General features: G+C 39.8%; 1 protein-coding gene across 20 annotated transcripts in view; it reads right to left on the bottom strand.

Annotated features, from left to right (window-relative positions):
- Positions 1-25106, bottom strand: part of PJA2 (praja ring finger ubiquitin ligase 2) — a 47693-nt gene extending 22587 nt beyond the window's left edge. The window contains exons 1-5 of one of the 20 annotated variants that reach the window (XM_030469808.1): positions 25037-25106; positions 22833-22885; positions 21799-21879; positions 4863-4947; positions 293-1337 (exon numbers count right to left, since the gene is read on the bottom strand). In XM_030469808.1, the coding sequence (XP_030325668.1) occupies positions 293-1337; positions 4863-4947; positions 21799-21807 (1139 nt within the window). In that variant the 5' untranslated portion in view covers positions 21808-21879; positions 22833-22885; positions 25037-25106. Of the gene's footprint in view, positions 1-292; positions 1338-4746; positions 4948-15134; positions 15294-18748; positions 18858-20372; positions 20876-20903; positions 21042-21798; positions 21880-22832; positions 22886-25036 lie in introns of those variants that run through there. The other 19 variants (XM_030469803.1, XM_030469800.1, XM_030469801.1 and 16 more) reach the window with 19 other exon arrangements.
- Between the last annotated feature and the right edge of the window lie 1502 nt (positions 25107-26608).

Genomic DNA, 26608 nt, shown 5'->3' on the forward strand with positions numbered 1-26608 from the left:
CTCCATCTGCCCAGTGAAAATAAAACAAACAAGTAATCTTCCTTAGTGGTAAGACACTTTGGCCCTAAACGTAAGGAAAGGCCTTTTACATTACTAGAAGTATGCATATTACTATTTCTTTAGATGGACTTGAGGAAGGGTGAAGAAAAACTGAAAGGAAAAGTTGGCATCTTGTTATCTGATCATATACTGAAATTGCTTGAGTTTGTCCCATTTGCTAACAAACTATTCAGATTTGCGCATTATGTACACAAAAGATTAAATACTAAAACAAATAAAACTTAAATTTTACCTGTCTTCATCTTTGTGGTACATTGAGAAGTGTCTGCTGCAGTCTTCGAAACCATCCCAAAAGGTGTTATCTTCCAGAATACCTTTTCGTTCTTGAGCTGCTGCATTTTTCCTTAGTTCTGTGTTCTTTCGATGACCTTCATGCCCTCTGGAGCCAAAGAACATACTAGAACTCATCTCTTTGCTGTTTAAGGCACATTCAGCACACCCTTGCTGAACTTCATCAATTTCACTTCTCCAGGAACTATTTTCCCCTTCCTTATCATTAAGAAGAAGCCTCTCTCTCTCCAACTGGTTTGAAGTATTTTGTTTTCTTATTTTAGGTCTCACTACTAGTTCAAGTGAATTTCCCTGGTCCTCACTAACATTTAACTCATTAGCAATTGCTATAGGGGCTTGGATTTCAACACTCTCTGTTGAAATATTTTTTATCTGCTGTAGCTCATGAACAGCATCACTTGGGTTACTTTTCAGTATAGCTTGATCTTCAGCAGATGTTTTAAATGTCCTGTTGTTTGGACATGCCAAGTCTGAATCTATGCTAAAATATCTCATTAAAGGCATTGGTCCTGTTTCTTCACAACATTCTCTAGTAACACTGTGATTGAGATTGGACGATTGAGATTGTAATTCAGTAAAAGACTCTATGCCTTTTTCAAACTCGGAAAATATTTTATTTATTGTTTCGCGAAACACAACTGCTTCTTCTGTTCCCAAAGAAAATTCGTCTTGAGCAGGATCTTCTCTATCACCACCATCTGGCTCATAAGAGTCCACGTTTACAAAAGCAATTCCATTTTGACCATTCCAAACATTACACCCATCAGTCGCATACTCTACAAGGTCCTCAGAATTTTCGTAAGGATTCATAAAGTTCCCTGAGATTTGGTTGCCTTCCAGACCATAGGAGAATAGAGAAAATGGCGATGTGTTCGCTTCCAAAGTTTGGCTTGATACGCTTTCGCAAAGAGGTTCTCCAGTTCCAGTATTTTCTAACAAAGGCTCATCTAATAAACCAGAAGAAACTTGAACCGGTGGACTGGGACCTTCACAGAAATTTGTAAGAAAGAATGCATTGGAATAATCAAATCCAATAAAAATATTCTCATCTACAACAACTGCCCATGAAAAAGAAAGGATAGGTCACTAGGACTGCAGTGCAACTTGATAAAAAGAAACATTTACCAGAGATGCAGTCATTCTGTACTAATACATTTATGTTCTCAGTTATATAAACTAAACATATAGAAAGAGACTTTAATGTTATAATTTCAGCTTAACCTGTGATATGAGAAAGACCCCACATGTTAAAGGAACATGTTCATAAGCAGCATTTTACACTGTTTGTATAAAAAAGAATTTTAAGATACAAACAGGAAAGCTGAATACCACAAGATTAAAAAGCCTACAATATTTCTTTCTGTAAGATAAAAATTGGACTATCCATTCCTTAACTAGCTAAATTGTGCCTCCTGCCACACTAAGGTGAATCCATTTCTTGCTACTATAAATTACATACTAATGGTAATATATTTTGTACATGCAGCTGTGAGTGCAACTCCTCATAAGAAGCAAATAATAGCAGGGATGAACGTGGAATTACAGTTAGTAGTTACCATCATCACAAGTTCAGATTGGTTATATTACACTTGAACACCTCTTGCATAAAGGGACAATAAACAAACCCAGCAGCAAGAGTTATAGAAAGTAAAAATATGTATACTGCTCCTACTCTGAATTTAATGCTTAGTTCAATTAATTCATAAACTCCTAACCAAGGCAATAGTCCAAACTATTTTTCAACATAAAATGGCTTGCATAACTAATACAGACTTTAAAATTTTGAGTACTCTCATCAAGAGATTTTGAAACTTAACTACAAGGTGCAAAAAAAATGAGACATGCATGGTTAATTGAAGGGATTCTCTAGCATGTTATTTCAAAAACAGATGGAGGTAGGAAATAATGTAAAATGAGTATTCCAAGGGTTAAAATAGCACATCTCATCTAAATAGCTAATCCATGTGTAGGCTTTCTTATTAGGCTGAACTCTTATGAGAGCCGTGACTCTCAGCTCTAGAAGTCTGACTTGCGGGAAGCAATACTGTAACATTACATTTTATCTAATTAAAATCTTGAAGCTCCTTCACAAAATTACTAACAGCTGAGGTTGGCAGGCAGGCCCTTCTGGAGACCCAGTTCACCCCTTTTGCTCAAGCAGGGTCACCTATAGTAGGTTACCAAGGACCAAATCCAGACAGATTTTTAATATTTCCAAGGATATCTCCTTCTACCCATCTTCCATAGTTGCTTAAATGTATATAAGATGTTATGCAAATTAGCAAGGAAATATGCAGCATATTTTTAGGTAGTACCCACCCATCAAAAAATAACTACTGATTGGGGAAAATGCAACCTAGTTGAGGTAAGGGAAATGAATCAAAACATTTCTGAAAAATGAATGTGAAAAGTCATAACATGAAAAAAAAGACAAAATATAAAAGGAAAGGCAATTTGTTATTAGACTTAATACAGAAAATGAGTCACTCAGGAGTTCATAAACAAAGCAATTGTATTAAGAACAAGGAGACAACACCCTCTAAAATGTACATTTCTTGTGACCCCTGAAATAATAGCATGCTCATTTCTAAGTTACTGAAACAAGAAAAGTGGTAGTGTTATAGACACAAGGAAGGTCTCCACAAGTGCCAACACTTGTATTGAGAAAATAAACCTTTAACAAGATGAAAGTGTAGAAAGTGTATGAAAAAACCAACTGCAATAATGTTAAAATTACAAAAAATTAAAACCACCCCAACATTATCTACATCACAAAACAATCTCCAAGATCAATACCATGACAGAGTTATATTAGCACTATGCAATTATTAAAAAAACCCAAACAAACAACTAAGAAACCCAAAACAACAAAAAGTCCCAGAAAATTAGAAGGTGAAAACAGTTACGAAGTAGTCTATAAAGGAAGGGGGAAAAAAAATGCTAATGTATAGAATCATGGAATCATTTAGGTTGGACAAGACCTTGAAGATCGAGTCCAACTGTTGACCTAGCACTGCCAAATCCACCACTGAATTGTGTCCCAAGGTGTCACATCAACATGTCATTTAACTACCTCCAGGGATGGTGGCCCAACCACTTCCCTGGGCAGCCTGTTCCAATGCCTGACAACCACCTCTGTGAAGAAATTTTTCCTGATATCCAATCTAAACCTCCCCTGGTGCAACTTGAAGCCATTCCCTCTTGTTACTCAGGAGATTGACGCCCACTTTACTACAACCTCCTCTTAGGTAGTTGTAGAGAGAGATAAGGTCTCCCCTTAGCCTCCTTTTCTCCAAACTAAACCAGTCCTCTCAGTCACCCCTCACAGGACTTGCTCTCTAGACCCCTCAGCAACTTTGTTGCCTTTCACCGGACCACTCCAGCATCCCAATGTCTCTCTTGTAGTGAGGGGCCTAGAACTGAACACAGGATTCTAGGTGCAGCCTCACAAGTGCCCAGTGCAGGGGGACAATCACTGCCCTGGTCCTGCTGGCCACACTCTTGCTGATACAGGCCAGGATGCTGCTGTGCGCTGCCAGCTCATAGTCAAGTGGCTGTTGACCAACACCCCAAGGTCCTTTTCCACCAGGCAGCTTTCCAGCTGTAGCAATCCCAAGCCTGTAGCATTGCATGGGGTTGTTGTGATCCAAGTGCAGGACCTGCAGCTTTGGGAGATCTGAGACTATATCAAAAAGGGTTGTTTGTTGTTTGGTTGGTTTTTGTTGTTTTTTTGGGTTGTTGGTTTGTTTTCTTTTTTTTTTTTTTTAGCAGAAAACCTCATACACTCAAGGAGATGAGGCTAAGTTTAATCCAATAAGCCATTTTTGTACTTCTCTATGAAATTATTTTTCAAATGCTGAAAACACAAAAGACATTTTGGGAAATACTAGCTTTCTATATTCATTAAATAAGGGAACTGCTCTGACTGGTATAGACAAATAGAAAGATAACCTTTAAAGATGTTTTATAGGCTTAAACTAAATCCCACCATAACTATATGACAGTTGACCAAGACAGAACAACCTGGCCCATATGTCAAATATTTCATAGCCTAGTTCCAAACAGGTTAGATTAGGTATTCTCTCCCAAACATGATTTGTTATTTGATTTGAAAACAAAAATAATTTGAATTATACGTTTTGGTTATCTGGTTGGTTAGAAAGCATTAACTCATTCAAGAACGCCCTTCCTCAGGCAAAACTAAAAAGCCTAAGATAGACTATACTTTAATTTGCCTTCTTGCTAAGTTTCATTCTATAAAGCCAGATGAATTGTACTTTACACATGTTAAGCGGCTATCACCTTCCCCTTACATTTCCTCTGTGTGCCTTTTTCCTCCACTCCCAAGCATCCTATTTGAGAATTGAATGGACATACACAAAGATATGCACGTACGTAAAGAATTCTCTTTCTGAATATCCTCCAATTCTAATTGTTTGCAGTCTTCATTATGTTGATGTTCGTCTCTGACCTGGCTATTCGAAGATGGTGTAAAACCAACATAGGCATACCTTCTTCCATATCTTCTACCTGTAATAGTCCGATATCTTCTTGATGATTTGGGCCAGGTAGTTTTGCCAGCTTCTTGACCCATTGCTATGTAAGATTATGGAGGAAAAAGACAGAGAGACTTGTTAGACAAAACTATGACTTGATAATTTCCCCCTTCTCCAACGCCTTAATATAATTTTTTAGCAAGAATTTCCCATTTCCCTAAAGTCTTGAGCTTCACTAACCATAAAATTATCAAGAGTCTGGAGTGCTCTCAGCACATATTTTGTGAAAACATATAATAGAATTTTCATCTACGCTAAATACTGAAAAACAGCAATCTTGCCCCCGTCTTAACATGTTTGCAGTAAATAAAGGACTTCATAAAATAAAGAAAAAAAAAAGCCCAGATGTCACTTGTTTGTTTTTTTTGTTTTGTTTTGTTTCAATGTAATACACTTTTGCACATAGCTGTGACACAACACATCTGTCAGCTTACAAAAAAATTTTCAAGCATTACAGTGGAAAAGCCTTCAGGTAATGCAGCAAAATTGAGCTAGCCCTAGCTGGCTTACCTCTGTGATGGAAAGAGTACAATTAATCAAATTACACCTTCTAAAACAAGAGTTCAAGTCCCAGAGAGAAGGGTTTATTCTTCACACTAGGTAGTTATTCTTCACACTAGGTAGTATGTGCAGGCATGGCCATACAAGGCAATTGTCTACATATGGTTCCTATTATAGCAGCATTCTTTATTAATGGATCTTAATGCTTTTGCCAAGAAAACATGGGATAAGTTGTATAAGTAAACTTGAAAAACAGTGGGGGAAAGCTGCCAATATTGTAATGAAGAGAGATTTTAATACAGCAGTAGAATCAGCTATTACCATAGAATGGTTTGATTTGGAAGGGAGCTCAAAGCTCATCCAGTTCCATGCTCCCTGCCATGGGCAGGGGTACCTTCTATTAGACCAGGTTGCTCAAAGCCCTGTCCAACCTGACCATGAACACTTCCAAGGATGTTAGGATATGGAGTTTCATTCTCTAGTTATCTGCACCTGATTTCAAATCGGAAATACAGTGAAAACCCATACAGGTTCACTTTCTGGCGCATTTCTGTTTGTTTTGGTTTACTACTGTCTCATAAACCAAAACCAGGGCCCCCAAAAGACTCATTATTAATAGTTTAACAGAATGGTTCATATCCAAAGGCTGTTGCTTGTACAAATGCATTTAGAAGTTCAGTATTCCAGATGCTCAGTGGCTTTTTGTGTCCCTCTAAGTCACTTTTAATCTTTACAAGATATGGAATTAACAATGTAGTCATTCAAGGAGTCAAATTGAAAAGGAGACACTGAAGTCCATGAAAATAAAGTCTGCAACCCTTAACACAGTTTTCTGAACTTCAGAAAAGAAAGCTTTTTTTTCTTTCCTAACTATGAAACTGATCTCTCCACTACTTTTTGAAAGAGAATATCTATATGCAAAGATACTATTTATTAGCAGTTATTTTATGCAGCTTCAAGCAGAATAGCTACTATGTGGACTGCCTAAAAGATACAACTGCACACGTACCAACTATCAAAGAGTCCAAGCACAGGGGTTTTTTGTTTGTTGTTTTGGGGTTTTTTTGGGGGGGTTTTATGGGGTTTTTTGTTTGTTTGTTTTAAACTAGCCTCACTGTTGAAGCTGTCTCTTTACTAGGACTGACTCTGTTAGTTTTCTAACCTAGCATAACTCACAAAAATAAAATTCAAGGAGAAAAAAAAAGGGAGTATTTTCTTGGGGCTGCACTCTCAGAAATCATATGATCCCTTAAAAGCTTTAATGAAGAAGTAAATAGAAGAAAGCTACCTACTGCAGGCTAGAATTTCTGGTAGGAGCTAGTCTTAAGAGATTCAGACACATAACATCCTGTAAGATTTTGGTCTACAATTGCCAGCATGGCAATTCTGAAAACATTTCCTAGCAATTCTGCACTTCAGTCAAATTTCCATGGAAAAAATAAAAAACCTACACACAAACAAGCAAACAAACAAAAGAAAAAAAACCACCACACCCCCACCACCCCTTTCCAAAAAAAAAAAAAAGCGACAACACAAACTACAAAAAACACACAAAAAAAAAAAAAAAAAAACAAAAAAACAAAACCAACAAACAAACCACAAAACCCAAACCAACACAGAAACATGAGTTGTATAATGATGGTGGAAGATTCAGAGTCTAAGAAAAAAAAAATGCAAGTTCCAGGGAAAGAAATGTGATACAATCACTTTCTCTTCCACCCTGACATAGAAAAAGATACAATTGGAGTAAACCAAACAAGATTACACTCACAGTAAAACACCTGCCACATGAGTAAAATATCAGTTTCATTCCCAGCTGAATTGACAGCAACAGTGACAATACTTCTAGTGCTTAAAATTAAAAGGCAAATATTTACAATTCAATTGCTTAAAATTGCAACATTTAACAATATTATAACATGAGGAGCCTTTTATCTAATGCTGTCAGCTTCACTTTTTGTCATCTTTAGCCAATTCTAAGAAATCATTTGCTACAAAAATGTTGTGCTATTATTCACCACATTATATCTATGGCTCTAAATCTCCCTTTAACCATGTAATCCTAGTCATGTCTTCTTTTCACTCTTCTTCCCACACATGAAACCTCTTTAACCATAGCCCAGTTCCATGAACACTGTGTAAGTCCAAACATGCCCCTCACTAAATGCAATATGATGATATGGCGTATTTCTACAGATCTGGGATGCAACTCAGTTGAATATTTGCAGAAAAAATTAGCAGGTATCAGAGGCTTTTTTCTCATTTATCTATGTAGTTTGATTACATATCATTTTTTAAAGTATTTTCAGGTATTTGTCCAAACCTGCCATCCACATTAAATAACAAAAGCTAAAATTGTCAATTTGTTATTAACTATGATACTTCTGCAATTCTTTGAAAGTTGAAAACTCTCTATCATCTTTGCAAAAAAAAAACAAAAAAAAAAAAAAAACAGAAGTCTCTGCAATTAATGCAAGAAAAAGGGGACTGGCAATTTTCCTAATTAGTTAGCCAGTCCATATCCTTCTAAGTCAACCTGCAAGTCATTTTTATTCAAACAGGCTGTAATAATTCTTAAATTTTCACTGATTATAACATGGCTGGTTAGCAGACTGCCAAAGGGAGCTGACAATTAGCAGCCACATCCAAACTTAGAGCAGAATCCAACACTTAGATTAGTAAATTGGCATAGCAACAGAGAAATCTGTCCTCAAACACAGCAGTACAAGTGGTTGGAAAAAAAAAAAAATACAACATAACTGCCTAATTCTTAATTTTAGTTTGTTCTCTAAAAGACCAGTATTGTTCAAAAACTGAGGTCTGCTCCTGAGAGTCAAACTCTCTGAAAGCAGATGTTATATTTTTTTAAAACTGACGTTCACAGCATGCGAAAAATCTTCAAAGCTGAGTGCAATGTACTACACTTTTTTTTGTTTCATCTTGTATTCAACTGTTCTTAAGATACATCATGCAGTTATTCTTCTGCCCTGGGAAAGATATGTTGGATCAATATACTGAAAGCTTTCAACATTTACTAAAAGTTGGTCTGTCACATTTGGTTTACAGGAGAGGTTAACTTCCACCTAGATACAAAATATCTCAAAATAAGAGGAGTCATGCATTCATTTGCCTGCATTCCTGTAATGAGCCATTTAGTCATGTGAACGCAGAGACCAATTTACAAAGAAACCCGTTAGGCAATCAAGTTCCCAAGACACGTAATATCCTCTTTCCAGTCCTTCCAGGACAGCACAACCATAGAAGTGGGTATTACTCTGTCTTCTTTCAGTAGCTCGGTTTAGTAGGCCTGTTCAAAACACACCTAATACCTGCTGACAAGACACAGTTCTGCAACACTGACTAGTCTTACAGATGCAACACACCAGTGACTAAATAATCAAGGTATGGGAACAGGCTAGTTACTCAATTCTCAGGTCGAAGATGTTTATACACACACACCCCTCTATCTTTTCAAACGGGTACTACAGTCACCTGAATTCTTTAAAGGATCATTAGCAGCTGTCATAAAGCAGAAAAGCATTTTAGATTACCAGAGCTGGATTAAGGAAACGAGGAGAAAGTGTCTCCTAAAAATGCACAGTGCATAAACAGGTAGGTCCAGCCTTCCTCAGGCACTGCCTTAATCACTGATGCAGAGCAGCATGCTTCCTTTTTACTTCTGCAAATACTGAACTAAGGACTCCACCACCTAAAGCCAGCAAACTACAGGCTGTAACATAGAAAGCTTCAGAATCTAGTCCAAATCCACCTGATTAGCATAACCAATTTGTCCTCTCCCACAAAAAACACCTCACTGTTTTTTTCAAAAGTAATACAATGTTCAAGGTTAACTGTAGAGGCATGCATACATGTGTTAACAACCCAGCACTCAAACATTCAGAAATTATCCATCCCCTTGAACACAATCTTACAGATAAACCCCAAAACCATTCTAATTTACAGAATCAAATTTAACATCACTGGATTTCCCTGCTGAGTTACATGCATAGTCCTCCAACAGGATTCCAGTCCTTTTCCACTGAAACCCAGAGACCTGCCTTTACTCTCCTCTGCATGACCTTTTGTTCTCCCATATACTCTCAAATCCCTCAAATCCTGCATACTAGAAAAAGAGAAGCAGCTTTCTGGGCTCAAGGAGTGCATGACATATCTACAACACTACGCAAACTAATCACCACCACCCATGCAGATGCAAGGCACCAATTGTGACTGCACCCCTACCTCCTGACTGAGGCGATATCAACTGCCACAGGGGCAGGCAGGCTGGACTTCTTTGTGACTCCAAGAACTGTTCTGATATACCTGGGTGGCAACATTTCATTGGAGCAGAGTCCAGCCCATAGAAGCAACTGTAAAAATTATATAAATTAATCATAGCTTATCTAAACTTTTCTGAACATCTGAACAAAATCTGGCCTTTCTTCCAAGAGCTGAAATACTGAAAACCTTCCCTTACCCACCTGACAATTTTTTGCCATTTAAGGTGGTAGCAACTGAGTTTTGTAAACTCTACTAAAAAAATTGTTCCATAACCCTAGAAACATAACCTCCTAGGCCTGTTCTATGCAACAAAAGGGGAAAACCAAATTATGAGTGTATGGCATGGAGCAGGGAGAAGAAGCCAGGAGGGAACAGTCTCAAGTGGTTTTCATCCCAAAGCGGGAAAGGAGGAAGGGTGCCTGTCATAATATTCTGCTGCAGAAGATATTTAACTGGAATTTATTTTTTTTTTTTAGGACATGCAAAGGGAGCCTCAAATATTTAAATAGTGGGTTTTTTCAATCTTTTAATAACCCATAAGTTTTTCCACTCCGATTTTTCCCAGCATTTTAAAAAAAATAAAAACATTTGTATGCACATTCAGGTCTCAATCTCACCAACACTTGACATAGAAGGAAAACCAAATCTCCTTTAATGTACTCAACTGTTCTTTTTGCTTTTACTTCTATGAATTACAGAAACCATTTTCTTCCACAAGGCAAGGAACAGGATCTCACACTCAAAATTTGAAACGGGAACGCACAATTACTGTTTTCTAGATTACCAATTTAAAAAATAAAATAATAAATCTGCATTTACTCCCAGAAGTATATGAATGCCATTTGGCTGAAACTTACAATGAACTCACATTCAACAACCTTTTCCTTACCCAACTAATTCTGAATCATTATGAAAGCATATCCCTGATCAACTCACAAGTTGCAGGTGAAAAAATATTCATATTATCTTTTAAACTGTATTGTCCAATATTCTTAATCTGTAACCAATATTATACATCTCTTTCATTCCTACTGGCATTGAAAGCTTCCAAGAGCACATGAATTAAACAAATGTGAATTAGAATGGAAAATTTTCAGTTTTCTAAGCACACTGCTCAGGATGGTGGAGAAATTGCCCCATTTCAGTTAACAGAAGAAAGCCATAGAAAATTCCAAAAGGGAGAGGAATATTTCAATAATTTAAAACAACATATTACTGGCAATTTCCCCCTCTTACCACTATGGGCAAATTAATGCTGAAATTGTTTAAATATTATTATGCTCACAAGCTTCAAACTACATAGACTGGTAAATTACTCCTCAAAATAATGAACGTTCAGTTAGAATCTCCCTTCACTGTCTGGGATTTATCTCAAAGCCGTATGCCATGTTCTAACCCCAGTAGGCAGCTAAGCACCTCTAACAGCTGTTCACTCCCTTATCACCCAGTGAGACAGGGGAGCAAGTCAGAAGGGTAGAAGTGAGAAAACTCGTGGGCTGAGATAAAGACAGCAGCTTGGCCAACCTCCTTTTCCCCCCACCAGTTTTATTGCTGAGCATGGTGCCATGGAACATCACTGTAGTCAGTTGGGATCAGTTGTCCTGGCTGTGTCCCCCACAACTTCTGGGCAGCCTTGTCACTGGTGGGGTGAGAAGGAGAAAAGGCCTTGGGTCTGTATAGGCACTGCCCAGCAAGAACTAAAACATCCCTGTGTTATCAACATTGTTCTCAGCACGAAAGCCCAAAACAGAGCCCTCACATCAGCATCGGTGAAGAAATGTAACTCTATCCCAGCCAAAATCAGTACACCAAAACATAAGCAAAAATTAAATGTTTTTCTAAAGGATTAGATTTATTCACGCAAAGGTTCCTTCTTCAAAGTCTTTCTTTTAGTGAAGACTTTAGGCTGTTCACTAGGATATTTGAGAACACTAGGATAGTTGAATGGTGGTTATTTCCACAAGTGATATCAGCTTAGCTACATGTACACTAAAAATGGAATATGCTTCAGGGATTTATTTTTCAGGCATTAATTGTCTTTTCATTAACCTTTCGGGTAATGTTGCACTCTCCTTTCAGCTGTAGATTCCACTAAGCTGATGTTTTTACACAGTATAGTTCCTCTTCTTTGCCCAAGGCTGAAAGTATCCTGTGGTCCCTGTTCCACAAGCTGACAGGCTGGCCTACCACTGAATTGGCTTTAAATGAAAATAAAACTTATCTTTTACCTCTCAGATTACAGAAATTTATTATTTTGTTCATGACTAAAACAGCAGCTGGCTGAACCTTCAAACAGATTGACCATTTCAAGGCTCTGGAATCTCAATGGTGCCAAGCATCCTTTCAGCAAACATGAATCAGGCATTTCTTCCTCTGGGGCCTAAATTTGGAAACACAGCATAGGCAATTAAAGATATCTGAATACTGAATAAAGGAAATACTTATTGTCCACTTTAATGACAAGAATAATTCTGCATTTAGCAGTATTTAGAGACCTAATGAAAATATTAATCACAGCAAATTTCTATTTTGTTAATTTCAAACACACTGCCAGGTTCTTCACACTTACTTAAATCACCTCAAACTAAACTTATAATTTAAAAGTGTGTGTGCACACTTATTGTCAGCATGTTTATACTTACAATAACAGCCTGACCCTGTCAATTGTGATATAACCAAAAACAATGCTAGCAACAGTAAAACTGCGATACAAGGCAGTTTTATGACACTAATATACAGTACCAGAATTAGATACTGACACTTCTAAGTCAGTTCTCTCATTCTCCGCTTCACTCTGCCCTCACCTGTGCACACTCTCCCACATGCCTTGCAGACCTCTTCCTAAGAGAAAGGCTGCCCTATCCGCAGAAGTCTTCAGCTCCAGCAGCAGGAAGAAATCAGAACCAGCTCATGCTCCCTGCTCATGCTCCCTGCAGCAGCAGGGCTGGAAACCACAGCAGCAGTGGTGCACAGTCAGTCATCTGGCAACAGGCAAGCACAGGAAGGTTCTGCGTTCCCAGGGCTGCAGGAGGGATTTAGTTCCAGAGCACCCTCCCACTGCAATTTTTATCATGGGACAAATTTCCAGTCTCCATGGAATATCAAATCAGATCAAAGATTAGTAAGAGATTGTTCTTTGCACGATCTTTGCAAAATATTCTGATACTGATCTGAGACTTCCTAAATACCAAGAGATAGAGTGAACACCTGCAAGCCAAGAGCAGCTTTGTTCAACTTCAATATCAGTATCCATTTTCCACTTCCCCTGAGGTTTGCAGTTTTGTATGCATTTTGTATGGAACTGAGGTTCTGAAATATTACAATCCATAAATAGTTAAATTTCTACATTTATCAAAGCATCAGTCCATATGCAAGCTAAAAGAAGCAAATCAGTATTTTGGACATTGTCTGCATACTCCTAATCTCAACTAGTGATCTTCTACCATCAGCACATATAGTTCACAGCTCTTCCCAAACTATGAAAAATTTTGCCAGACTTTAAAGGGAACAGGTGCTGGCACCATAAAAACAATAGTGAAATCAAGCATATGCAGTAAAGTCTAAATGGTTGCTCTGAGTGAAATGCATTAGATATATTCACAGGGCAATTAGTATTCAGTAAAGTCATGGGTTGAAGTAGAGACAAAGAATTGCTTCAAGTCTAGAACTCCTTTGACAAGTGAAGCCCAGTCACCACACCCATGTAGAGGTGTCTGAATGGGCAAGTTGCTACAAACCACCATCTTGATACAGATCCTTTCTGTCTTTAGACATCCTTCTAGAGTTCAAGATTCTGCACAGTTCCTGTTCTTGTACCCAGGCTCTTCCAATCAACATAGATGCACAGAATCCCTTTACACAGGTATCAGCCAAGGAGGCAGAGTTAGGCTGGCTTGCTCTGACGCAGCTTCAGCTGTGGTTGCAATAGTTGGTTGTCAAGCTGTAAATCAGCCTGCATGAACTTACCCAGCTTTACCAAAAGCCCTTCTTTGAGGGTCTAATTCAGCCTTAATTTTTTTAAAGCTCAACAGAGAGTTGCACTAGCATAGCGGACATGGTAGAACCAGGCCAGATGCAAGCAGTTTGAGGTAGGAATCCCTACACAAACTCTGTTGCCAAAGCCCCTGAATCCCTGAGCCACAGATCCACTCTTCACTGGCACTGATCTGCAACCATTCAGGTGCTGACTTTTCACTGTCCTCTGACTATCTAGCTGCTCCAACACCTAGCTGCTTCTGCATTCTTCCTCGTTTATTTGCACCAACTTGCTCCAATTTTAGACCAGCTCTCATTACCTTCTTACTCAAAATTGTAAATAGTTTGAATGTATTAATTTCTTCTTCCTTGACTTTGACTCAATCCTGACTTTGGTATGACATGTAAATCTCTTTTACCATATGCTAGCTCTGGCTTGCCACAATAACTGCTTTTCCAGCTTTTATCCCAACAAGTAGCTTCAGCAGAAATTCCACATTAAATCTCAACTCAAGAGAGAGGGAAGATTAAGTAACTGAAGTACTAAAAGCTTTTAAAGATAAGGACAGTGTATGCACTATGTACTAATTAAGAACAAACCCCCATCCTCCCTTAGAAAGTTAGTATTACAACTTTAATAATAAAAAGCCTAACTTTGACAGTAGTCCCTGTAGTGATGTGTTCTGTATTAACACAGGCTGCCAGTCATCAGCTGAACCTTCATTACTCTCTCCTTCTGCAACATCACAAGTTTTTGCATTCTAAATATATGTACTAAACCAAGGGCATGGAAGTAGTAATTTTTGCCTACTGCTTTTCAGAAGCTACCCAGAATTTCAGTCCTTATTCTCAATAAAAGGCATACTGGTAGTCCATTTCCTTCCCTCTCTCACACTCAAATTACTTACCTACTACAAAACCCAAAAGCACACAGCTACCTGCCAATCTGTCCTGTCTTCTTCCTTTGCCTATGACTTTCACATTTGCATTTGTTTCAGTTCCAGTTACAAGCTTTCTAGAGGAAGAAGTATCTCTCTGGAGCTGAAATAGAAGCACTGGCAAATAGAAGACAGTATTAAACAAAATACAAAACCCTTGTTATACTTGAAGCAGACAAGATTCACGTTTACTCTTGTCAATGCAGATGACCTCAACACACTTAAAGAAATTAGAGCGTTCGCTTCCCTTCTCCTGGATAAATACAGTAAATAAGAGAATTCCAAGGTGGAAGTTCAGGTACTTGAAACTCTTACATGATGGAAAGATACAATTCAGCAAACTATCAGGTGCAAAGATTTATTTTTGCATTACTGTCTTTCAGCTTATGTAACTGTCTTTATTAAAGCAAAGTTAAGCCAACACATGTAATGAATCCTTATCCACTACCAAAAGTAATTGAAGTAATTTTTGGAAGCAATTCCCCCTCCCTTGCCCCCGCCTTTCCGTCCCAGAACAACAGCAAAAACTCACTGCTTTGAACTCTTCCTTTCATAAGTAGAATTCTGTATTTTGGATACATGAGTAACAAAAGCCCCTGATCCAGTTGACAGACAGGATACCTCCCCTGAAGTCAGTTGGGCCTTCAAAACTCATATTTTCGAAACTGAATGTGAAGTGATTCTAATACACCTGTGAAGAAAGTGAGATCATTCTCAAGAAGAGAAGCACAGAGTATTATTGTCAGATGAGGAAAAAAAACAAAGGGGCAGTAACTGGCAATATGCAGCTAAGCAAAAGGGCAGCAGAGAATCATAGAAGACCACAAGTTACACACAAGTCAATACTTCCCTCTGTTTTGGTAAACAGCAACATACAGAGCTGTGTTACGGTAAGGACTACAAGACAGGAAATGTAACCCTTCTATCCTGCTGTTAAAATCAGATCTAGCACTCTGCATATAGCTTTAAGTACTATACTTCAAAAAAGATCACTCTCACATGGCAGCAAGGAAGATTTCCCTGACACTTGGAAACAACACATGGAAACAACATAAGGGAAAGATTTCTACCAGTAGGAACATAGTATCACGAATTGCCTGGGGAAGCTGATGAATATCCATCAGCAACACAGCCCAGAGAAATGGATTCAAACAAACACCTAGTGAAGAATCTGTGAGGAAGGTTAGGAGGAAGGAAAAGCCTGACATGAGAACTGTTTGAGGTCCCTACCAGTCCCATGATCATTTCCCTACCTTAACCCTTCAGAATTTCAGATATTTATTCTGCTCGCAAGGCTGGAATCAATTGTATGTAACTATGTTGGGGAGGAAGAGAAAGCCTGTATGTTTTTTTCTGTACCACTGGTATTTAGAGTAAGATACGAAATACAACATGACTCCCAGTAACTATTTGCTTACTTTTGCATAACTTAGAAGACAAATCACAATTTCTCTACTGATCAACTTTTCTATTACACTTTTTTTTCCTTTCTAAAAAATTTCTAAAAGTTACACAATTGATATGCTGTATGAAATGGCACCAATTTTACTGGGTGTGGAACAAATACTTGGTTTTTGTCATCTCCTTTTAAAAAGAACCACTTTGTACTTCAAGCACCTTATTACAATCTTGTAAACATATTACAGATCCGTTACCTAGGAGCCAATTTTTAGGCCTCAAAACATTGTTGCAGATTCCTGACTCCAAGAAATGATCAGAATCTAACACCACAATTTTTTTTTCTTAATGCTATCACCAAGCTACAAATATCTTGTTCACCAAACGTGTGATGAAGAGACATTTATTTAAGATGTAAAGTTGACTACAGAGCCACTAAAATGGTAAGTGGGCTTTCCTGGTTTTTTTTAGAGTAATTTCGGTTGTGGAAACTTTTCTCATATTGTTTCACAAATTTCACCTCCGGCACTAAGCTGACAGAGTAGGACATTTTAGTGTAACTGATTAACACTAATCTCCTGACAAGTCATCCTCAAACTACCCTCAAGATCAGAACTATTTCTCTGTATTCTATTTTCCTATAGTATCAACTAGTTGTATCATTTCATACTCAAATCAGTTATCACCTTGGATTTTCTTTTCTCTGCTTAGTGCCTAGCAGACAGACACGGCTGATGTTACAGTAATTACAAACAAAACACAGTATGTTAGCATCTAAGCACACACAAACTTTTCAGGTCATGTTTTAGTAATTGTAAGTACATACAAAAAGACACACACATATGTTCTTCCATAGTCACATATTTAGTCACCTGAAATAATAGAATAGTTAGGGCTGGAAAGCGTCTTAAGATCATCTAGTTCCAACCCCCCTTCCATGGGCAGGGACACCACACACTAAACCATGTCACCCAAGATTCCATCCAGCTTGGCCTTGAACACTGCCAGGGATGGAGCATTTATCACTTCTTTGGGCAACCTGTTCCAGTGTCTCACCACCCCCACTGTAAAGAACTTTATCCTTATATCTAACCTAAACTTTCCTGTTTTAGTTTAAATTTGTTACCCCTTGTCCCATCACTACAGTACCTGATGAAAAGTCCCTCTCCAGCATTCTTATAGGCCCCCTTCAGATACTGGAAGGCTGCTATGAGGTCTCCACGCAGCCTTCTCTTCTCCAGGCTGAACAGCCCCAACTTTCTCAGCCTGTCTTTATACGGGAGGTGCTCCTGCCCCCTGATAATCCTCATGGCCCTTCTCTGGGCTTGCTCCAACAGCTCCATGTCCTGCTTATGTTGAGGACACCAGAACTGTACACAATACTCCAAGTGAGATCTCACGAGAGCAGAGTAGAGGGGCAGGATCACCTCCTTGGACCTGCTGGTCATGCTTCTTTTGATGCAGCCCAGGATACCATTGGTTTTCCAGGCTGCGAGCATACACTGAAGCCGGCTCATGTTCATCAACCAGCACCCCCAAGTCCTTTTCCACAGGGCTGCTCTGAATCACCTCTCTGCCCAACCTGTAGCAGTGTCTGGGATTGCCCCAACCCAGGTGTAGGACCTTGCATTTGGCTTTGTTGAACTTCATGAGGATGGCGTTGGCCCACCTCTCTAGCATGTCAAGGTCCCTCTGGATGGCACCCCTTCCCTCCAGCATGCCAACCAAACAAATGAGGTATAAGGGTCTAGTATCAAAACATCACACTCAAAAATAATTAAATTTGAAAAGCTGGTGTAACACTATTCAAAATTATTAACGCCATTGGCAGCAGAATTTCTAAATACTTTCTCCCACTGTGACACACGAGCATTTAGCAATTTACGTGGCCATCCACTGTGCCATCCTTGCAGAGTATTCCACTCATGACTACCAGCCCATTAATAATTACCTCCATTTCCCATATAACGAAGTTATAGCCCTGTTCCACAAATACCACAAGAACAGCCAGCCAGGTGTGGCCTGTAAGACAGACAAAGTTCTTGCAAGACCTACTGTATCTTACACTTTGACAACTCAAATAGCTGCCCCTATATTAGATGTGCGCAGCATTACTCCAAGCACTTCAGAATACTCCTGTGATAAACATCACGAAGTGTCTGTTGTTCAAGTTCAGGTTATCAAAACCCCAGAAGCTGAAGTTCCAAACACTGATGAAAAGTACCACCCTAAGCTCAGGTTAGTGTGTCTTCTAAGGACATTCAAAATATCACTTCTCCACTGATGTTCTGAACAAAATGCTGAGGTTATCTAGCATTTGTCTCCTCTAGTGTTTTGGATTTACCTATATTTACACCACATTCAAAGTTGTTTCTGTAACTTGAACACTGTTTCAAGGTATTAACTGAAGTTTTTAATACATTTGCCAACTGAAATGAATGCAAAGGAGACCTCTGGGACCTGTCCAAAGACACTATTAAGCATATAGATAAAAGACTGCTGAAGCATCATTATAGCCCTGTAGTGGAGTCTATCAGAATTACAGGCCTATCCGTAGAAGTCCAGGTGGATCATTAAGGTATCAGTGAATAAATGAATTAGAACAAATTTGCTCTCCATACTTTATTTGTTCAAAATATTATTCAGAAATACTAGGATAAGTCTTCATTGAACTGTGCATTTTATGCTAACAATTTCAATTATATCCACAACTCCAATTACCTCAGATGCCAAACAAATGTTACTTACATTGTATACTACGAGCCAGGGCCCACAAGTCTATTGTCCTCAGTACAATGGGATTCTGGCCTCTGCTGCTGTAGAGCACAGTAATACTTTTTGTTTTATTCAAGCCTTTCTAAGAGAACAAGAATCAAAACACACACAAATCAACAAGTGCTATGGACCACAAGGAAGATTACAATGTAAAAATGGTAGCAATGCCAGTTTAACATTTTGTTACAAATACTCATTAACAGTACTTGCTGAATTAACCCAATACAGAGAATCATAGAATGCTTTGGGTTGGAAAGGACCTGAAGATCATGTAGTTCCAACCTCTTGCCATGGACAAGGACACCTTTCACTTGACAAGGTTGCTCCAAGCCCCATCCAACCCGGCCTTGAACGCTGCCAGGGATGGAGCATATCAGTATTTCACCACATCATTATCAGTATTTTTCCTCTGCTATGCTAAACTACTTTTGCAGAAATAAACATCTTCCTGGGAGCAGCTAGCTTAACAAGGTGATAATTCATAAGTATGTTTTATTTTGATGAGGCTTTGATGTGTCAAGAACTTTTGACACTACCTACATTGCACTGCAATTCACTGAGTCTGCAAAGGAATAAAGAAAATAGGCATATTTCACAGAAGTTTTCTGCTCCCACATTTTAATGCAACTTCAAAATAATTATTTTTTCCAAACTTTTACCAGACATTTTCCTTTCTTTAATGGGTGAGAAAGAGCAATACAACTGTTCTGTGTAGGTCTGACTGCAAATAAACTTATTACATTACATATATTTGCTTACACAGGTTTAAATATGCATACTTCTAAATGAAATTTACACCTAGGAAATGCGTGTTCTTCATGATTTGTGCATTAACAGAGAGCAGCAGCAGTCTGACAGCAGACTTTACTGCTACAGGACTTTATTTTTCCTATGTAAAGTGTCACAGAATTTTAATCAAAAATCATTCCTCTAAATCACCTAACTGTGTAGACAGACAAGTGCAAATCAGGAACCACACTGAAAGACAGATGTGTCTGAACATGTCAGAATACAGAAAGCCAGCCTTGAAGCTTTCAAAGACATCCTATAACATACTCAACATCAGCCGTAATGCAAACTTTAGAACTTTCTATATCTTTGTGCATGATACAGATTCACATGCTATGTAACAAATATCTAATCTTCACAAAGTCTTAATTCACCAGCAGTGTTTGTGAACATATCTGTAGTGCACAGTATTCTGAGAGAACTCAGACCCACTGCAGTCAGCATGGCAGAAGACAAGCAGTTCAAGTGAACCTACTAAAGGTGCAACACCAACGTACACACAAGAAACGCCCCCAAGGAGGCCCTCACCAAGGTGCAAAACCCAACCTGCACAGTGTAACTACAGGTTAATACACTTTCGCTAGTGTGGCAGTAAATGAACGTTTTTAGCTGATGGTCCCTAACAAGTCTCCTCTGGATTCTAGGCCCAATACACATTCCTCTGTCCCTGAACTGGGGGGCGGTTCTGCTCACAGATGGTCAGACCACCTCTCCTCCAGCAAACAGGTGGAGGAGAGCATGTCATAACCGACTTCCTGCAACGTGAAGCAGCTAACTCCAGACACAAGCCTCCTCACACCCATTTTACCTCGCCCGAGAGCCCGCCTCGCTGGCGGGGCTGCTCTCGAGGCTTGCTGCGCAGATCGCGGGCCCACGCCCAGCACCGCCGACGGGCCGCAGCACGACGCCGCAGCCTCCTCCTATCGCCCCGGGACACCGAGTCACCGTCACACTGTTATGGGGCAAAAACCACGCAAACCAAATACAACATAGTGACCCGACGGCCTGCCCGTGCCCACAGGCGGCCCCGGCCCCTCTCGCACACCCGTACTCCGGGACACCGCGGCCCACAGCGCTGCACAGCGGTGCCTTCTCAGCCTCTCCCTCCATAGCACCACCGGGGCCGCCCCGCAAGCCTGTCCCTGAGGGGAGGCCGCCAAGCGACCGCCCCTGGAGCCGAACACGGCCGCGGCGCCGCCCTGCCTGGCTCCACTGCTGCCCTCCCTCTTTCTCCCCCCATCCGCAGGCCGCACGCAGTGCCCCACGCTGGAGCCGGGGTTAGTCCCACAGCCGCCGAGCCTGGCTGGGACAGGCCGACACCAGCGGGGGCCGCACTCACCCCTCCCGAGCCCGGCTCGCCCACCTCCCAGCAGACGCCTCCGGCCGGCCATCCCGCGAGCGCCACTACAGCCAATCATGTCACCATACAGCGGCCAGCGCCGGCCAATAGCTAGCCAGGGTGCAGGAGCAGTCACCAATCACGACCGGGAGGGCCGGCGCAGCTGCCCGCGGAGGGGCGGGGCCTCGCTGCGGCACCGCCTCCCCGTCCCCGCCCTCTGGCGGCGGGACCCGCCCCGGTGCGGGGCCGTGCAGCCCAGCTGCCTCCCGGCGTGCCCGCGGTGGTGTGCTCCTGCTCGGGTGCCGTGCTTCTGGCCCCTGATGTGTTATCGAAAAAATTAGTGCTGGCCTTTTACTCGGCCGCTTAATCACGCAGAGCAAGCCCACCTCTGGTCCAGCCACTGTTATCTGAATTTGGAGGGGGATTTTATTATTCTCTAGTAAAATTTACTCTCTAAATAAAAAGAACTTATAACTTAAATTCCTGTAAGGTCTCTGATTAATTTAATTCATTCAGCGATGATATGTTGAATCAAAGTTTAGATCCGAGAGAACAACTTTGTATACAAACAAACAAACAAACAAAAAATCCCCCCACCCCCCAAAAAAAGCCAAACTAAAAACCAAGAAACAAAACCTCCATGAAATTACACAAAAAGCCTACTACACAAACAGGTACTGTACTAGTTATAGCTACAGATCTGAGACTCTCCTAATCAATATACAAACATAATTCCTTTTTTTTTTTCATCCACCCAGCACTCACCAGCATTAACATTTGAAGGGATTTAGTTCAGAAAACGTTCTTTGTCAGGAAAGCAATCAAACAGATTCATGAAGGCCTATGTACAGCCAAGTCAAAGGCTCCTAACTCCCTAGATTCTTGTATTTCTTACACTTGCCATTGTGGAGATCTCTCCTGTACCTCCGTCCTAAATTACAGCATGTTTAAACAGACGCAGTCAACTTTTTCTGTCCTGGGGACAAAAAAAAAAAAAAAGAAAAAAAAAGTTAAAAGGTACCTAATTCCTTTTACACTTACTCTTTATCTTCTTTAGCAGTTACAGTGTTGCTTTGAACTTGCTACATCATAGGCATGCAACATACTTTGAAACCAGGCATGAAAGGTCCAACAAAAGGGTGGAATAAAAGCTCATAACTGGGCAAGATTGATCCCCATTACCAAATTTCTCAGGTGTGTCGATGTCTATATGGTAACACAGTAAAATGGTGACACCACATCCTGTCATCACACCAAGAGGAATTGAATACTGTCACAATGATCGATCAGGTTTTTCAGCTCAAAAAATAATGAAGTGATAATAGAATTATTTTTTAAATGTATAGCAGAATGTTTCAGTTGCTAGTTTCAAGAGTCTGCACTTTTGGCCACTTATAGTAAGCCAACTAGCTTAATTGGAAAGGCCTAACATTGTCCTAAAATGGTTAATATTTGGTACTCAGCATAGAATTACCAAATATATCTGATAGCAAAGCCCAGAGTAGCTGAAGTAATTCCGTCAGTGTTCTCTGGAGCTGACTGAAGTGCAATGTGTGTCTTTGTATGTGTCCAAATTTTGGCACAAAGCCCAGTTTGTCAGGGCTCTGAGCGTGAACCTCTTCTGGTGTTTAGGTGGCAGAGTGAAGGAGTTCAGCTGGCTGAGTCCAAGGTGGGCTCCTTCACTGGTGCAGTAGAGAAAGCTGGAAGCCAGGACTTGCCTCTCCTTCCTCCCAGGGAGGGATTCCCATCTGTGGCCTTACCACTGGCAACACAGCAGTATTTTGACTGGCTCTGACCTGGCCTTGTCAGGGCATCGCTGGACTGTGTCTGACTGATCATCACCTCTGGCCCTGACCCTGACCTCTGCAATGTTACCAGCAAGGCCACTGCACCCATCTGGCTTGCTGTGACCCTCGGCTCCCAACTCACCTTCCTTTGAAGAGCAGCCAGGCCTTTCTGTACTCTGACGCAATTTTTGTATTCTGTTTTGGCAAAAAGAAACAATTTTGGAGTTTAAGACTGGCAACTGTTTCTTGAGAGAGGGATCTCAAAGTGATGGGTTTAATGTTTTAGGAACCAGATAATTAAAAGGTCTGCTGTGTTATCGTCCTTGGTATTAATGATTAAATTAAAAAATAAGTCATGTCCTAGTCAAGGAGAAAGAGCCAAAGTTCTAGAAAACTTCTCAAAAGCTCAATAAAAGCATCTTCTGAATTTGCACAGTGCAAGAATTTCTGCTGGTCTAAGAAGATAAAGATTACCTTTCCCAAGATCAAAGAAGATTAGCTTTCTTGAGCAGTTGTAATGGAAAACCTGCCTGTACATCAGAATCTCCAGCCAGCAGCCTGGCGTTTTAACTTAAGCCATCATGGAAAAGGAGTTTATCTATTGGTGATCTGGCAGATGTATTTGTAAGTGTTGTACCAAATTCTGCTTTCAGGTGCAGAGATGCGGGTTCAAGAATAGACAATGTTGAGATAGTTTTACTTCTGACTGCATTTCTGGTGAAGACAGTATGATCCTGGAACCTGTATTTGTGCAACTGCCAATAAAATTTGGGCTACTGTATTTTTTTCTAAGTTCCAAATGATTCATTCAGTCTTGTTATTGACACCCTTGAATACACAACTACTCAAGACACTCCTTTCCCCTTCTTGAAATAATGAAAAATCTGGCCTGAGAGAAGGCAGATCTAATCCGTTAAGGCACTCTTTCATTTAGTAGGTGCTACGGGTGAAGACTTGATTCTAAAATGGAAAAAATCTATGTGAGTTTTATAGCTGCTGCAAGAGTGTCTTCCAAGTCCTTGTATGTAATAGTAGTTCTGAAATGACTAAAACAACCCCTATTCTTTTGAAAACTGCCTACTTTTTATGAAGATGTATATATTTGTGTCAACAGAGGATTGATTTTTCCTTTTTTCTTTTTTTTTTTTTTTTTTTTTTCTGGTAGAGTGAACTGGGCTTTTTTCTGTCTTTAGCTGCTGAGGTTAAACAATCCCTAGCCTGGGATGCTACTCTGTAGGGTTTTGAAACTACTTTTCATTACTTCAGCATTTGTTTCCTTACTGCATCCGGGTGTTGCAAAGAATGTTTTAAATATGTCCACAATTGTACGTACCAAAATAAATCCTGGCTTAACAAAGGGGGAAAGTCAATTTTAGATGATAGTTACACTGATGGTGATCTTACTTATGGACATTGTAGTTAAGATTTTCAAACAGGTTTAAGATAGACTTGTCAGTCCCTTCACCACCAAAATAGGTAGCTTACATTTAATAGGTTCTGATCTCTCATGCCTTTTACTGTGCAGTTTTTCTCAAACTCAAGACTCTCTGAAACTTCATAAGTTGTTCTATGCAGATAGTGCTATAGTGAGTCTTCGTGTGGATGGCTAGGAGGAATTTAGATGTCTCCTTATATCCATATAGGGATACAGGATACCCATCCTGTAATTATGTACCCTCTGCTTGTACCACTCTAGAGAACTAGAACAACTGCCTAACACTGATGATGTCGCTGGGCAAAAAATACTACAGAGTCCTCCCTCTTTAACACTGCATAGCAGATATGTGATTGATACTCTGAAGTTAGAGTCAAAGTCTACATTTGGTTTCGAAACAGAAATTTTTATCCCTCTAATTAAAACAAGCCTAAGAAAGGTAAATATCGTTGTAATGAAAACTGATTTATGAGAAGTGTAAAATCTGAGAGTTCTCAGGTATAGCTTCATGAAAAACTTAACTGATCCAAAAATTGATGCCACCTACCTATTAGAAAGTTAGACTATTCAAATTTCTTGGTTAAATATGTCATATGTGCAGTTTGGTTTCCTAATTAATCCAATCATTGTCTGTCTGCCTCAGAACTTTTTTACAGGCAGTGAGTAGGACAGACTTTACTGTGAAAACAGCAGCAGAGTCCACCCCATGTGGAAGAACTCCCATGTTTGTTCAGCATCAGTTCTTTCACCCTCAGGAGACCATATCCATCACTTCTTCTCTTCACAGAAAAATTGATTTTAACATGATACAAACAACATAATTAACAGAGGAGCTAAAAATTCAGAATGTAAACTTTCCAAATTAAATATGATGGCATAATTCACTTGCTAGAGATTGATTTTTCACCTACCAGAATCTATCTAGGAGTTATTCTAGGAATTATCTTGCTACTTATCTTCATTCTTTTCCAGTAACAGCACCTGTAAGATTTTATTGATGTAACTAGCAAACCAGATGGCGATTTTGCTATATCTTGGAGAAAAAAGGAATTGATTTTTATACAGTCATTGTGTATGACAACGTGAAAATATTAAACTGGATATACGTACCAACCTAGTTACAATCAAACCACCTTGTTATGTTAGTTGATAATGTACTATGCTGTTGCTTGCTAGATACTTCCCTGTCCTCCAGAAACTGCTGGCTGTGGTCATATCTTTTACATGTAAAACGTCAGGAGATTGTTGGCAGAATCTGAAAGTTCTGCCTAAATTCTTGTCATTGTTTGAGCCCAGCCAGTAACTCAGAACCACACAGCCGCTCGCTCACTCCTCCCCTTCTTTCTCCCCCCGCTCCCGGAGGGATGAGGAGGAGAATCAAAAGAATGTAACTCCCACGGGTTGAGATAAGAGCAGTCCTGTAACTAAGGTATAATACAAAACCACTACTGCTACCACCAATAACAATAACAATAAGGGAAATAACAAGGGGAGAGGATACAATTGCTCACCACCCGCCGACCGATACCCAGCCCGAACCGAGCAGTGATCTGAGCCTTCCGGGTAACTCCCCCTCATTTCTATACTGGGCATGACGTGCTGTGGTATGGAATACCCCTTTGGCCAGTTTGGGTCAGGTGTCCTGTCTCTGCTTCCTCCCGGCTTCCCCTCCTCCCTGGCAGAGCATGAGACTGAGAAAGTCCTTGGTTGGAATAAACATTACTTAGCAACAACTAAAAACATCAATGTTATCAGCACTGTTCCCAGGCTGAAAGTTAAAAAACACAGCACTGCACCAGCTACTAAGAAGGAGAAAAATGACTGCTATAGCTGAACCCAGGGCAATTCTGCAGCCCTCTCAGACCACACTGTGAAAGCCAAGTCCATTTTGTTTATTCTATTACATGGTTCAAGCTAATTTGTTACCTGGCAAAGAAAATGGAATACAGCCTGAATTTTATTTATTTATTGAGCTCATAATCTTCCCTGGCCAGTCAGATTGCTTACTCAAACTAATCCAGTTAATAAGGATACAAAACACAGTTATCTCAGTTAAAACAATTGCTGTAACATGCAAACACTCATGTAGATGCAAATACGCTCAACTTTCTTCATTTTTTTTTTACTGTTTCTGTACACTTTCAAATAAAATGTGTTGATTTTCCCAATTACAGTATTTTAACATAACAGCCAGAAAATAAACAGTGAAGGAATGTTTTCACTGCAGCAACATCTCATCTAATTTCAAAGGAGAGAAGTCTTCCAACAACCATTCTACCTTTTTAAGCATGTAAGTTCAGATATTTTCCATCCACCATGTATTTAGGAATGGAAAAGGTACCAGTCAGCTCTGATTAAGAAGCTGCACCACAGGACAGATTTGAAGAGATAGTATTTAGTCCTGTGTGCCCCAGAGATAACATTAAGGAATGAGGTCCAATACTACTGATCACACCTAAATCAGAATAGGAAATAAATATGGT

This window comes from Strigops habroptila, chromosome Z (genome assembly GCF_004027225.2).
Source record: "Strigops habroptila isolate Jane chromosome Z, bStrHab1.2.pri, whole genome shotgun sequence".
Lineage (NCBI taxonomy): Eukaryota > Metazoa > Chordata > Aves > Psittaciformes > Psittacidae > Strigops > Strigops habroptila.